This window comes from Mytilus trossulus, chromosome 2 (assembly GCF_036588685.1).
Source record: "Mytilus trossulus isolate FHL-02 chromosome 2, PNRI_Mtr1.1.1.hap1, whole genome shotgun sequence".
Lineage (NCBI taxonomy): Eukaryota > Metazoa > Mollusca > Bivalvia > Mytilida > Mytilidae > Mytilus > Mytilus trossulus.
In genome coordinates this window covers 102,818,173-102,833,645 of record NC_086374.1, presented here as the reverse complement: position 1 = coordinate 102,833,645, position 15,473 = coordinate 102,818,173, and the positions used below count along the sequence as shown (strand labels likewise).

The window sequence follows — 15,473 nt, the reverse complement described above, 5'->3', positions numbered from 1 at the left end:
ATAATCATGATTTAAATATTAAGATTTTATTGATTTTTAAAAACAGGTATCATTTAGTTATTAATATAAACTACTTTAAATTCATGAATGGAAAATCAGCAACACTAGCCAGAGAGGAATAAAAAGATCACTTTGAGGTCAACATATGAGTATATGATTAGTAAGAAATCTTATTTATCTGTATTTTTGTCTACTTTTAGAAAACAGGACAGCACTGCCTCCAGCTAACAAAACTTTGGCCAGAAGGAGGGAGATCTTAGAACGTATACCCAATGTCCATGAATACCTGTATGATAGGCCCCGTACCGAGGAATCTATTCATCGTACATCTCGTGCTTCCAGTGTGGATGAAAACAGAGACCATATTATAAAGGAGGAATCAACTGAACTAGAAACACCAGAGTAAGACTGTGTATAGAAATATACTATTAAGGTGGAACCAAACAACATAACAAAAATCAATTTGGCTCGTTTAATTTTCATAAAATTTTGACAAAATATTTGATTTGACCTTTGACAAAATTTAAAAAAAATGAACAAACTTTAAGCACACTCTTTCTTTGAATGAAAAATTTCATTAGATAGCAGTTTGACAAACACAATTTTCATTTTTGAGAAGCTTAATATTTCCTTCACAATACAGCTTGATTAAAAAATTAAGCTGATTTTACTGAGTTATTTTTCTGTAGTGTTAGGTACCATGTTAACTGTTAATTCATCTTTCCTTGTTTTTTCTCTCTCTCAATTATAGTTGAAAATTGTATTTTTGGGGATGTTTGATTTCATGGTTTTGCCATAGGCTACATACAAGCCTATAGAAAATTATTATACTTGTTAGAACATTTAAATTTGTGGTTTGGAAATTCTCATGGAAATTGGTATCTATATGAAATATTACCATAAATTTGAATAAGAAAATTGTTGTAGTTGAGAATGGTAAACAATAAAAATGTCATTAATGTCATTATATTGAAGGCATATCTGTTTTAGAATTAATTTTGTTGTACATTTTACTTTTATAAAAGAAAAAACTTATGGTAACTTAAATCATCTTTTCTGATTGTAGTGTTTACCAAAGTGACTCATTACCAATAGGTCCAACTGGTTCACGAATGACTACAAACAGTGGGCTTTCTGGTATGTATAACATTAACTTATTTCTTATTTCTCAGAAATAGGTTTAAAAAAATATATTGAAATGATTTAGTCATATGGTAAATATAAAAAAGATGTGGTATGATTGCCAATGAGACATCTCTCCACAAGAGACCAAATGACACTGAAATAAACAACTATAGTTCACTGTAAGGCCTTCAAAAATAAGCAAAACCCATACCTCATAGTCCTCTTTTAACAGCCATGAAATTACAGACCAACAAACAACAACCACTGAGATTAAAACATGGATTTGAAATTATTGTGTCAGATTTTTAAGGAGATCAATAAAAACATTTTTCTCAAATGTTCAATTTTATGTCCATTTCAGGTCCAACCCCCACACCAAGAATGTTTGTTACAGAAATAAACGGGAAAGGAAAAGAAAATACACCTTTTGATAATGATATCAATAGTAGAATCAAAAACCAACTTGAACTTCAACAAAACCAGGAATGCACTGCTGGAGAGACCAGTGAGAGGACCGAGAACCAAAGTAGACCAAATACTGCAGGAAAATTGGTCAGATTTGCTGAGGGCTCTAAAGAAGATGGTGAAAAAAGCAAAGACATGAAACAATTCCAAAATACTAAAATTGCTGAAGGCTTGAGAGAAAACACAACAAACACAGTTTCTACTGAGAATACACAAATGGAAATAGCTATGAAAGTTGATATAAAAATTGTTGATAAAACTGAAAAATCAAAATCGGAAGAAAACAAAATAGTTAAAGGGGAGATAAAAATTGTAGACAAAGGAGAACAAATTGAAAAAGACAAGAAAAAATCTAAAGAAAGTTGTAAACCTGATGATGAGGTTACAATGAAGAAAGATGATGATAATGATGATGACGATAATATTAAAGACCAGAATGACAACAGATATGCTGAAAGTAAATCTCAAAATATCACTTCATCCCAGAATGCTGGGCAATTTAGTTCCCAGTCCACTGAACCCAGTGATAAAAATGTGAATGGGAAGCAGAGCTCAGTACATGCATGCAGGAATAGACAAAGATACAAAGCACCAAATACATTACAGATTCAGTCTGTGTTGCATGATGGGAGTGTTTATTATACTTTAGGTGCAGAGAGTCCTCGTCGTAGTCCTTCCCCAGCAAGATCACCAAGTCCTGGGGTGTCATCACTTCGTAGTAGTTCAGATGGTTCTAGAAATAAATTTAACAAGCTGGTGAGGCCTTCTTCAGCTAATCGAGGAAAAAACCACAAACGAAGGTCTTCTGAATCTTCCCAGTCAGGCATCTCTATGGTAACCAATAAAAAGTCTGAATCAACAGAATCTAGGAAATCAAAAGTTTATTTTGAAGGAGAACATCCTCCACACCAATCAATATTCACTGAGAATAAAGTTGGAGATCAGATAGAGATCTCTCTTAAAGATGACAAGACACTAACATTTGACGATTTAGATCAGGAACTGTTGGCCATTCAAGAAAGTATTCAGATGAGACGAGAGGAGACATCAGATGAAGCTACATTTATTAACCTTAATTCTGAGTCCACATTGACAGACGTTGATAGTGAACTCCAAAGACAAACTCAAGAAAATATCCTGCATTTAGAACTTAATAGTAAGACAGACGAGGATTATATGTCTGAGACACCAAAGGACAATGGACAATCATATACTGACTTGTTAGATATGTATAGAAAGAAATGTATGACAGTCAGTGAAAACTGTGGTTGTATAAGTGACTCATTAATGACACCAGGTCGTGTTACGACTAAGGTTAAAAGGAGTCATTCATTTTCTAGACCTTCTTCTGCCTCCAGTAGAAAATCTTCACCTAAAAAAAGGGAAAGAAGAAATAGTTTCCACTTTGAGAAGCCTACTTCCGATACAGATATTCCGAAACCAAAAGTATTATTCAGATCACCATCTGTTATTTCTATGGCAACTGACAGTGGATGTAGTATAGGATTTGAAGCAGACGACAAAATTCCTAATTATTATTTGACGTCTGCTGCAACTGATTCAGATGTTTGTGTGACTGATAGAAGTGAAGAGGAGAAACCATTACTGGCTATGGTTTGTGATCAACTGCCCCCTGATCAGGTTTGTTTACTTATACAAATAATTATTTATTTATTTACCTTTTTTTCTAAGAAGTAAATTTGTTTTTTTATGATCTTTATAAAAGAAGAAGTTACAAACTTAATGTTTGTGTCATTTTGTTCTTTGTGGATAGTTGTCTCATTGGCAATCATACCACATCTTCATTTTTATATTTGGATTTATTTTTGTTAGTATAAATTTTCATGGTAAGAATTTTTATTTTTCATTTATAACTTCAGTTTGTTTACAATCCTATAAATAATTTATACTTTGCTGATCATTTTTAAAAGTGAGCTATCTATCTATAACTACAAAATCATTGAATATTCATACCCAACAAAGAATAATGAATTCACAGTATACCATTTTGAGAAAATACCTAAAACAAACAAGAAATACCGGAAATTTATTTGAAGATTGTTGAATTTGGTCCTTTATGTCAATTTTTATTATTATAAACACATTGTTGATTTCTGTCAAATTGTTTTGCAAAGAAAAATGGGAAGTGCCTTTGAAATCATTATTTACAATAAACAAATTAAGTTTCAATTTTCAATTAGTTTTGTTAAGATTAATAATCTGTGTCCTCAAACTGTAATTGAAATTTTGTATTATAAATAAAGATTATGTTTGATATTGAGTATGTGTTCATGTATTTTTTGTATTTTGCAGACAATCAACACAAATATTACAAGGTAAGATTAGTAACTAAATAATGCTGGTGTTGTCTAGAAAAGAGGCAAATGATACCAAAGGAACAATCAAACTCAAAAGTCAACACAAACTGACAATGTAAGGGAAAAAACTAAGAAAACAATCGAAAGACAAACACAACACAGAAAACTAAAGACTAGAACACAAAACCAATCAAAAACCAGAGGTGCTCTGATTCAAGTGCACAGGAAAGGTAGCAGATACTTTTACACATGTAGCACCCATTGTTTTGCTCATGTAAGAGCAAACCAATTGACTAGCCAATTGCTGTATCTCACATTGGAGATAAAAGGGGAGGAATTGTTGTTATGACAAAATCTTTGCAAAGCGTCCAATCATATTTCATTTTTATCACAGTTTTTAGCAAGTAGTCTTAAGTAGATGAATCAAAACATATACAATTGCCAAATGTTTTGACCACTGTTCATTAATTACAAAAGAAAAATTAAATGCTTTGTGATGTCATAGAAACTTTTACCACTGTGATTAATGTTTTTAAACTTAAAAATCAACAATCTGAAGGGCATACAGATATTTTTGTCAGAAAACTATATCATATTTGAATAAATAAAGTGGTGTACCGGTATACCAAAATGAGACAACAACTCTAGATAAGAATAGAACAAAAGAAATCAAAGGTCAAGGTTCAGTCTTCTGTTTTTAAAAGCTTACAAGTAGTTCTTTCTTTCTTACTGTATTCTATATTCTTATATATACTTTTTGTAAACGAATTGTATAAAGGAGTGAACTTAATGTGCTTTGTTGGAAGAAAACAAATTCTAAATGATGCTTATTTATTTATACTGAATAGAAAATTTCTATAACAATTTCAAATCATCCAGTATACTGGCATACTGCTTGCTAATATTGAGTCTGAGGATGCTACATATATTTTTAAAAAGTAATGTTTTAAATCATTATTATTACTTTCAGTGATTCTACTAAATCTAGTTTCCAAGTAGTTGCTACAGCTGCAGAGATTTCTAAGCCAAAGTAAGTAGCTTTAATAAAAAGCTTGTTCATTAGTTATAATAAGATTTCAATAGTGTTTTCTGCTTATATTTTGTATAACTCCATTTCAGGTACGACTTTGTACAAAGGGATATAACTCTAGGACACAGAATACACTATGTGCATTTGTTAGCAAACAATATAAAAATGTGTAACTTTTATGAAACAATACAAATATCTCCATTTCCTGCCATTTTAAGCTGGTGTAAACAAAATAATATATTAGATCAATAACAGATGACTAACTTTAGTTGTATATCAGCACAAAACCATTGAAAGGCTCAGTAAACATCATAATTTCCCAGTTTTTAAGCTTTATACAATGATGTTTACCCAATATTATATATTGATTTATAGAATAATCATACAATGCCTGGAGATATAAAAGTCATTTGTACAATGCTTAAAACAGGCTGAATGTGAGAATCTGTCCAGCATTTCTATCCTGTTTTGAGTCCAGTAAAAATAAGATTTATAGATTAAAAGATAACGCAGGGTTGTTCTCTTAATACTGCATCTCTTACAACTGTTCCAAATAAGATATTTTGGATAAAAAAACCATCAACTTTTAATTTGAAGCAGACAACAAAAATGTCTGCAAACCCATTTTTTAATAAAGTTTAAATAAAACTTTACTTTCTATGGAAAATGTTCTCAATGACTCAATCAAGGCCATTTACAGTTAGCGACTACCAATATATATAACAGGAATGAAAATATGGTAAATACAATTTGACTGTTCATACAGTTGTAGAATAGATGGATGTTACAAATTTTTAATTTAAAATTATAGGCAAGTGAAGAAACCAGTAAAGAAGGAACCAGTTGCACCATTTGCTCCTCTATGTTTCACTTTGAATGCTAGAGCCCCTACAGGATATTTATATTACTTTGCTTATGGACCTGACATGAACCCATCAAGGTAAGTCTCACTTAAATCATCTGCAGTGCCAACTCCAAACAAAATGCTGTGGTATGTACAAATGTAAGGGTTAGAATAAAGAATAACCAGCTTAGGAGTAAAGATATGTCTGGATTAGCCTACATATTTTCCTGTATACTTTTATTTTTTTTAACTGGAAATCTTATAATCAGACACAAAGTATTGGTCCAGTACTAAAATAGAATATCAAAAATACTAAGCTCCAAAGAAAATTTAATGGTAGAAGTCCATAAAATTGACAAATCGAACTCTATCAATCAACAGAACAAGTGGAAAACAACTGCCATATTCCTGACTTGGAACAGACATTTTCTGAAGAAAAATAACTTAGCTTTTATAGCTGACTAGGCGGTATGGGCTTTGCTCATTGTTGAAGGCCATACGGTGACCTATAATTGTTAATGTTTGTGTCATTTTGGTCTTTTGTGGATAGTTGTCTCATTGGCAATCATACCACATCTTCTTTTTTATGTTAGACATTCTGTTTAAATAATATTAGCATCTCAACAACCATAATACATAAACAAGAAAACACTTCAGGTTTAATATGTTCATCCACAGAACATCATTCTAAACAACAGACTAAACAGCAGCTAATTTCACCAGTTGTGTCCTTAAGTAATGAATGACTGCATAGTGATCCAAGATCACTTCATACAATTAACATTTTAAAATCATCGATGCTTAAATGGTTTGTTCCATTGTCATTTGGTAATTTGTAGAGTGTCAGTATGCACCTTAATTGTATTCCACCGTGCACAACATGTTAATGTTTAAAAAGCTTGTTTGCTTTTCCATGATGTTTTACTTCTCTACTGATGAATAGTTTAATTTTGGATGTAACACGTCTTCTAATTGGCTGCCGTTATTTTTATTATGAGCCCATAGACATAATTGAGTCATGTGACTGTGATGTCATCAACATTTTTTCATAGTTTTCTATGGTTTAAAATGTAATTTAGAATTAAGTTGTAAGAAATGACTGTAATATTTTTCTGTTTATTCGAAATAACATAAAAAATGTGGTGCAAACTGTTAAATAACCTGATATTTCGCCTTAAATAAAAATGAATGAGCTGAATTATCAAACCGACAGCAACCCTTTGACAAAAACCCCAAAGGACAACTGTTAGACAAAAATGTAAAATTATGTGTTCATTTTCTGTTATTTCAGGGTATCTGCTTATTTAAAAAGAGAAGTAAATTGCAGGTATTGGGGGCTTTTGTATGGTTTCCAGCTTGTGTTTAACAAAAAAGGTTTGTCATCAGTTAAATATATATCATGATTATATTTTTATATATTTGTATATATGTTATTAAAAATAAGGGTCAGAGGTAAATTTGAAATGCTTTACAATTATGACTTTGATAGTCTGTCAGTAAATGGTTTTGTTGTAATTAAAATTAGATGGGACACTGAGCCATACAACAGAGGATTTGAGAGAAAGAGGATAAAAAGAAAAAAAAAGGAATGAAAAATGTTGAGCAACACAGAGATGGTTAGAATTTAAAACAAAACAGAAAATTGATAATTAAAAGTTTTGATATTTGTTGCAGTTTACTATCTATATATGAGACAATCATACATGTATAGAGTTATGACTATATTAAATGCATAATTTTCTGCATTAGTTAAAACAAATTTGCATAAAATAAATAAATAGAAGACCCAAAGAAGTTATTTAAAACATACCTAGCATGCAAAATAACCCTTTGAAAATCACCATGCACATAGATTTAAATAAGCAGAACACATTGAACGAGGCACCTGTCTTGCACGACTGAACTTCAAATGAAAAACTGTGATCATGTTGCATTATCACCCTTGTTATTTTGTGATAGATCAGGTTTAAATATATTATCACGAGTAATTCCCCTTGATTGATGGGATATTCTAGATTATGCATTAAAGTTTGAAGTATTTGTTTAATTGGATTAATTATATTTCAGGTTTAGATGTTGAAGCAGGAGGTTTTGCCAATATTGAGTTAAACCCATTTTGTTCAGTTGAAGGTGTCATTTATCAGATAACGGCAGAAGAATTACAATTATTAGACAATCACACTGGATATCCAGAGGTAAGAAACTTTGTAAACGCATGCAAAGAAATGATGTGTGACAGATGTACATGTACAAAAGATTTTTAATTATTCAATATATTGAGTCCTATTACTGTATAATTTTCTTACATATTTACACTCTATAACACACAACTTACAAATTTTATATTTCCACTGAATTCAAAAATAGGTCATATCTCGAGAAATAAACCTAACCACATATATCTATTTAAATCTTGTTGGGAAATTTACCATGTAAGGAGATGGTTCCTAATTCTCCCATAGGCAAAGTTTACTATATCAGTAGCTGTTTTTTGTCCTTCCACTAGTCAAAGAGGACCTTTTTGGTTGGTAGATGGTTTCCTAGATTAAACAAACTGCAGAAAAATGTATCATCTAAAACATACAAGATGCTTTCAAATAACAATGATCTCAAAGTTATTCTGAATTTTATTTGATGCTTTTTTTAAATTTATAAAAGATGCAATCGTGTAAATTTTACAGGACATTTACTCTTTGTGTTCCATCATACAGCATTATATGTATGATGTTACTATAGTCTGAAGTTATTGAGTTAAGAGTGAGTGTTTCTGTTACAGCATTATACACATTTGATGTTACCAGTGTGGATGTCTAACTCCACCAACCCTGACCAGTATGGAGTAGCACAATATTGTGTACCTGCCGTTATGTATATAGCTCAGGATAAATGGATAAACAAAGGTAATATATCAACAAGATATTATGTGGTTCACTTTCAATGCAGTGATATATAGAATCTTTTTAATAGAGGTCAATTTTTATTTTTGATTGAAGAATATTAATTTTTAATATAAGATTTAGAGTTTTGGACTATCCAATATCCAAAAGGTTCAAAAGTCATAATACATAAGTCAAAAATTTATATATATATATAAATATATTTGAATGGTCTTTATATGTTAAAGAGTCAGATAACATTGATACACTAATTTCGAGTTTGTTTGCCATTGAATGAATTACCAATAAACAGCTGCGCCATGAGCGCATGATACGCCTGACGTCTTGTGTGGAAGTTTTCTGCAATAATCATAAATAGTTTTTGAGATAGTTTTAAGCATACATTGTTTTTGATACACGGCAAGACATGTGAAACCCCTCACCCTGTTTTTTTTTTACAAAAAACTAAATATCACTTAAGGGATGACATCAAAAGTTCAATGAAGGATAAAAAACTTAATTCACATAGTTTTTTCACTGACCCTCACAACCCCCCTCTTAACTTAATTTTGGAAAAATTGATTGACCAATAGGGATATATGTAAAATCGATTTTAGATTAACAAAACTTGCAGCAATGTTGACCCCCCCCCCCCCCCCCCCAACCCCCAAACTATTTGAATGAAGTTTTTTTATCCTACATCGATCTTTTGATGTCGTCCCTAAAAAGAATTTTGAATCAAAACCAAAAAGTATACAAATCTTTAGATCAATATAACAAAGAAGTGTGTAAATTTTAAGCAATAATCATAAATTTATTTTTGAGATATGGTGCAACATGTAAAAAATCCTACCCTGTTTTACAAAATATTCAATAACTCAAAAGACAAATTTTGAATCACCAAAAAGAATACAGATCTTTAGATTAATATAACAATATTGTGTAAAGTTTAAAGCCATTATCATAAATTGTTTTTAAGATAGGGTGCTACATGTACCCCTCCCCCTATTTTACAAAATACTCAATAACTCAAAAAAAAAATTTGAATCATCACCAAAAAATATACAGATCTTAAGATTAATATATCAAAGACTTGTGTAAAGTTTTAACCAATAATCATAAATTGCTTTTGAAATATGGCGCGACATGTAAAAAACCCTTCCCCTTTTTCAAAATACTCAATAACTCAAAAATGAAATTTTGAATTATCACCAAAAAGTATACAGATATTAAGAATTGTATAACTAAAAAGTGTTTAAAGTTTTAAGTCATAATCAAGAATCATTTTTGAGATACGGTGCGACACGTGAAAAAAAACACCCCTGTTTTAGTTACAAAGTGCGGTAACTCGAAAAGTTTTAATCTCATTTTCACCAAAAAGTATACAGATCATTTGACCATCAATAGAAACAACTATATTAAGTTTCATGAAATTTAGATAAGTTGTTCTCAAATTACGGTGCAACATTTTTACCAGGACAGACAGATGGACACTGGACATTTGTATACCATAATATGTCCCGGGCATATAAAAATAATGTTATTATTAATAGCATAATTTTTGATGACACAGTCTTAAAGGGATTGTTTTTTGCAAATGTCAAGGAGCCCAAAATTAAAGTCATCCGTAACTATGTCTCTGAATTTTAAGTTGGTATATTTAAGATTTAATAAGTATTGGTTTTAGACTGAAATCTTAGAAATTAATAAGCTCTGAAATACCTGTCAACATGAAAAACATAGAAAATTTTAAGCCAATTTATAAGACATTTTCATTGAAGTATATTTATTTGGAATGACTCAGAAAATTCAAATATTTTTCTCTTTTCAGATGAAACAATCAACTGTGACTATGCATTACAGCAGTGCATCAAAAGTTCTGATTTGGTTACTCCTGACTACAGAGATCACATGGTCAATTACTGTCAGCCAATGAAAGAACAAGTTATGTGTGTATAGAAGTCACAGTGGACAGAAGTAACATTACTTTTAATTGGTTACAGAGTTAATATAACCATATACTGCTGGCAGATGTGTAAGAGAGAATGATTCTTATAATTGGACAAGTTCTATGTAAAATGTACAGCAAATGTTGAACAAATTTACTATAGAAATGTAAATCATTTAGTTTACAAGGAGTCCCTATCTTCCAACTTTGGATGGAAATTGTGATCTTAAGGGGGGGGATTGTCTACTAAAACTTAATGGCATAAGGGGAGACAATTGAATCCAAAACCTGTTGTTTTTTGGCCTTTCATGAGTAATTTTATATCCCAGTTAATGTAACTTTATAAGATTGATTTAAGAATATGTTGTATGACTGTTTATTTACAATAAATTATTAATTTAACATGTTTATGATTAATCAGCATTAACATCAATAAAATAATATAAGTTCTATGTTGCTTATCAAAATCTATGCATTTAATAACTATTTTAATTGTAAAATTAATTATAATTCAGATTAGTTCTAATTTTTTTTATCATAAAGTATTAGATTGTAACAGATTACATATAAAGTAGAAAAATACTTCTTGATGTTTAAATTTGAGTTTTTTTAAGGTGTAAACTTTCATAAATTGGGATAATTTTTAAATTCCAGACATGACTTTGGAGTCAGGACATTTCTTGACATTAAGTTATTGGTTTAAGACTTCCAGCACTATCCAATGGCAAATATTGAAAAAAATAACTGATTCTTCATCAATAGGTCTATATATTTATATCAGTAAATTTTTGATAATGCTTTCCAAAAGTTACTGCCAAACATGTGTCTACAATTATTTTTAAATAGTTGGCTGTATTTGATATTGAGTTATATATATTATTTGTGATATACTGTTTATTTGTGCCTTGATGAAAATCTTTAAGAAAGATTATTTCATTTTATAGGATGTTGAATGTGTTAAATCTGATCCAGTATTTAGCCATCTGCAGATGGTATCAGTTTATATTTATTGATTTTTTTTTGGGGGGGGGGGGGGGGGCTGTATTTATACAGCATTTATTAAAAGAGAAAGAATATGATCATGAATATGTTTTATTTAGTTTTATTATCTTGAAAATGCTTAGTTTTTGTCTCGACCCATTTCTTTATTTTCTTGATATATATATTTGTACATATTCATTAAACAGGTGAAACGTTTTTGTGTCTTCACTGTTTTAAATGAATTAAATACTTAATCTGTGATTATTATATTTATATTATATTTATATGCATCTAAATTATTTTGTTTATTTTTTAAGACAATTTTATTTTTATTTAAAAAGGTTATGTTTATACATAGTTATATATATTTATGATACAAGAATGAATGTACTTATAATGATTGTCCATTCTTGTTCTAACCAAGTATTTGTTTATTTGATTGTTTACAACTTTTCAGTTTGTTTGTTTGTTTGTTTGATTGTAGGTGCATTAGTCTTTTGCTATAGATCTGATAAGTTTTGTAAGATTTTTAGATTAACAAACCAATATTGGAACACATTTTCATTTTTAAATCAGTAAACCTCTTAGTGCCAGGATCTTAATTTTTTTTGAATGATGTGTTTACATTACCAGAGGAAGAGTGGATGGCTAGTGAGTGAATGAATTTTTTAATTTTTAATTTTTACTAAATAAAGATATAAGAAAATGTGCTATGAGTGCCAAATGAGACAACTCTCTATGCAAGTAGCAATTTGTAAAAACAAATCATTATATGTAAAATTACAGCCTTATATTTAATTATTGAATATTGAATTATAGCATTTCAATAATAAATCATCAAATAATGATATTTTAAAGGTTAGTTCTTAGATATAGGAAGATGTGGTGTGAGTGCCAATGAGACAACTATCCATCCAAATATTTAAAAAGTATTCCATTATAGGTTAAAGTACGGCCTTCAACATGGAGCCTTGGCTCACACCGAACAACAAGCTATAAAGGGCCCCAAAATTACTAGTGTAAAACCATTCAAATGGGAAAACCAACGGTCTAATTTATATAAACAAAACTTGAAACGAGAAACAAGTATATATTACATAAACAAACGACAACTACTGTTCATCAGATTCCTGTTTTGATTTTCAATTTAAAAGTTTTACCAGCATTTTAATAGATCATAATTTTTCGCATAATGTCCAGTGGAAAGAATTACATACATGTTCTATATATAGAAACGAGCAGTGAAAATAATGCATTATATCAGAAATAATTTTGTGAAAAAAGCTACATACTATTTTCTCTGTTGTCTATGCATATATGTTGTCAGTATTAAAGATGTACTTTGCCTTGGAATAAATGTAGTAAAATTTTAGTTTTAGTTTTAATCTGACCATATATAGTAGCACATCAATGAAAAAACACTAATTTATTCCAAATTCATGTGTTAGAACACACTTTTCTCCTTTACTTTCACCAGAAACACTCAAACCCAAATGGTAAATTTTGTGCTGACATGAATTTTCATTGAGATGGTTACATTTATAAATTAACTGTTTACAAGATATGGAATTTTTATACGCCCGTCAAAATTTTGATGGGACGTATTATGGTATACAAATGTCCGGTGTCCGTCCGTCTGTCCGGCGTAAACATGTCACACCGTAACTTGAGAACGACTTATCTAAATTGCATGAAACTTAACATAGTTGTTTTTTATGATGGTCAAATGACCTGTATACTTTTTGGTGAAAGTAAGATTAAAACTTTTTGAGTTACTTTGTAACTAAAACAGGGGTGTGCTTTTTTTCACATGTCACACCTTATCTCAAAAGTGATTCTTGATTATGGCTTAAAACTTTAAACACTTCTTTGTTATATTAATCTTAATATCTGTATACTTTTTGGTGATGATTCATAATTTTATTTTTGAGTTATTGAGTATTTTGTAAAAAAGGGGGAGTTTTTTTTTACATGTCACACCATATCTCAAAAACGATTTATGATTATTGCTTAAAATTTTATACATGTCTTTGTTATATTAATCTGAAGATCTGTTTACTTTTTGGTGATGATTCAAAATTTCATTTTTGAGTTATTGAGTATTTTGTAAAAAAGGGGGAGGTTTTTTTTTACATGTCGCGCAGTATCTCAAAATTAATTTATGATTATTGCTTAAAACTTTACACACTTCTTTGTTATATGAATCTAAAGATCTGTATACTTTTTGGTTTTGATTCAAATTTTTGTTTTAGTGATATTTAATTTTTGTTAAAAAAAAAACAGGGTTTGGGGTTTCACATGTCCCGCCGTGTCTCAAAAACAATATATGGTTATTGCTTAAAACTTTCTCAGAAACTATTTATGATTATTGCATAAAACTTCTAGGCAAGACATCGGGCGTATCATGCGCCATGGCTGTTTGTTAAAATACTAAGGCTTTTCTACCTCAGGCATAGATTACCTTAGCTGTATTTGGCAAAACGTTTAGGAATTTTGGTCCTCAATGCTCTTCAACTTCGTACTTTATTTGGCCTTTTTAACTCTTTTGGATTTGAGCGTCACTAATGAGTTTTTTTTAGACGAAACGTGCGTCTGGTTTATACTAAATTTAGTCCTGGTATCTATGATGAGTTTATTTATAAGTATTGCCCAGTTTATTATCTCTCCATCATGTTTTATTTTTAACCGAATTTTTGTGACAAAAATGTCGGTTATTGACTTGGGGATGTACGGCGGGCTGTCGGACGGGTGGGCGGGCTGCAATCAAATGTTGTCCGTGCATTAACTCATGAACCCTTCAACCAAAGCTTTTAAAATGTTAATATGTTGTTACTGGCAACTAAATGAAGGTCAAGCATAATAATGGCGATTTTGACTTTTACGTTCAGGAGTTAAGGTTCTTGAAAGATGGAAAAATGGAGTTTCCAGTCGTGTCCGTGCATTTACACATGAACAGTTCGACCAAAGCTTCCCAAATTTTAATATGTTGTTACCCATGACAAAATGGAGGTCAAGTTCTATAATGACGATTTTGACTTTTACCGTTCAGGAGTTATGGTTCTAAAAAGATTGAAAAATGGAGTTTCCAATCGTGTCTGTGCATTTAGGCATGAACTGTTCTACCAAAGCTTCCCAAATTTTAATATATTGTTACTGATGACAAAATGGAGCTCAAGTTCAATAATGACGATTTTGACTTTTACCGTTCAGGAGTTATGGTTCTTGAAAGATTGAAAAATGGTGTTTCTAGTCATGTCCATGCATTTTCTCCTGAACCGTTCAACCAAAGCTTTTGAAATTTTTATATGTTGTTACTGATGACAAAATAGAGGTCAAGTTCAATAATGACGATTTTGACTTTTACCGTTCAGGAGTTATGGTTCTTGAAAGATCATAAAATGGCGTTTCCATTCACATTGTTGCATTTACTCATGAACCATTCAATCTATGCTTTTCAAATTTTAATATGTTGATACTGACTACAAAATGGAGGTCAAATTTGATATTGACGATTTTCACTTTCACCATTCATCATTAATGGTTCTCTTGTGATATTGCCAGGACACAAATAAATGTTAATAAATCTGGTTTGCTGTCGTTGTGACAGCCTCTTGTTGTTGATTACTGTGACACATTCAAAGATTAGAACACATTTTTGTCTGGTCTAGACAGAGCCAAAAAGCAAGACTTTTGAGCATCAGTTTCCAGGGTCAAGTGGAGGCTGGAACAGGAAACAATTTATTAGTTTGTGATTAGGTCAGTTTATGGGGAACCACTAGTGGTATGATAATAATCGGTATACATTTTTATTAGCAGTAACATCTCATTTTAATAGAGATTATTTGACCCTGTCCCATTAGTCATGGTCTTTTGACGCTGAATTTCT

At 30.6% G+C, this 15,473-nt stretch overlaps 1 protein-coding gene across 1 annotated transcript in view; it reads left to right on the top strand.

Moving 5' to 3' along the window:
• Positions 1-12,008, top strand: part of LOC134706180 (general transcriptional corepressor trfA-like) — a 34,675-nt gene extending 22,667 nt beyond the window's left edge. The window contains exons 8-17 of the mRNA XM_063564888.1: positions 201-402; positions 1,067-1,137; positions 1,487-3,231; positions 3,904-3,926; positions 4,873-4,938; positions 5,750-5,878; positions 7,074-7,156; positions 7,850-7,977; positions 8,559-8,682; positions 10,490-12,008. Of these exons, the coding sequence (XP_063420958.1) occupies positions 201-402; positions 1,067-1,137; positions 1,487-3,231; positions 3,904-3,926; positions 4,873-4,938; positions 5,750-5,878; positions 7,074-7,156; positions 7,850-7,977; positions 8,559-8,682; positions 10,490-10,617 (2,699 nt within the window). The 3' untranslated portion in view covers positions 10,618-12,008. The remainder of the gene's footprint in view (positions 1-200; positions 403-1,066; positions 1,138-1,486; positions 3,232-3,903; positions 3,927-4,872; positions 4,939-5,749; positions 5,879-7,073; positions 7,157-7,849; positions 7,978-8,558; positions 8,683-10,489) is intronic.
• The last annotated feature ends 3,465 nt before the right edge of the window (positions 12,009-15,473 follow it).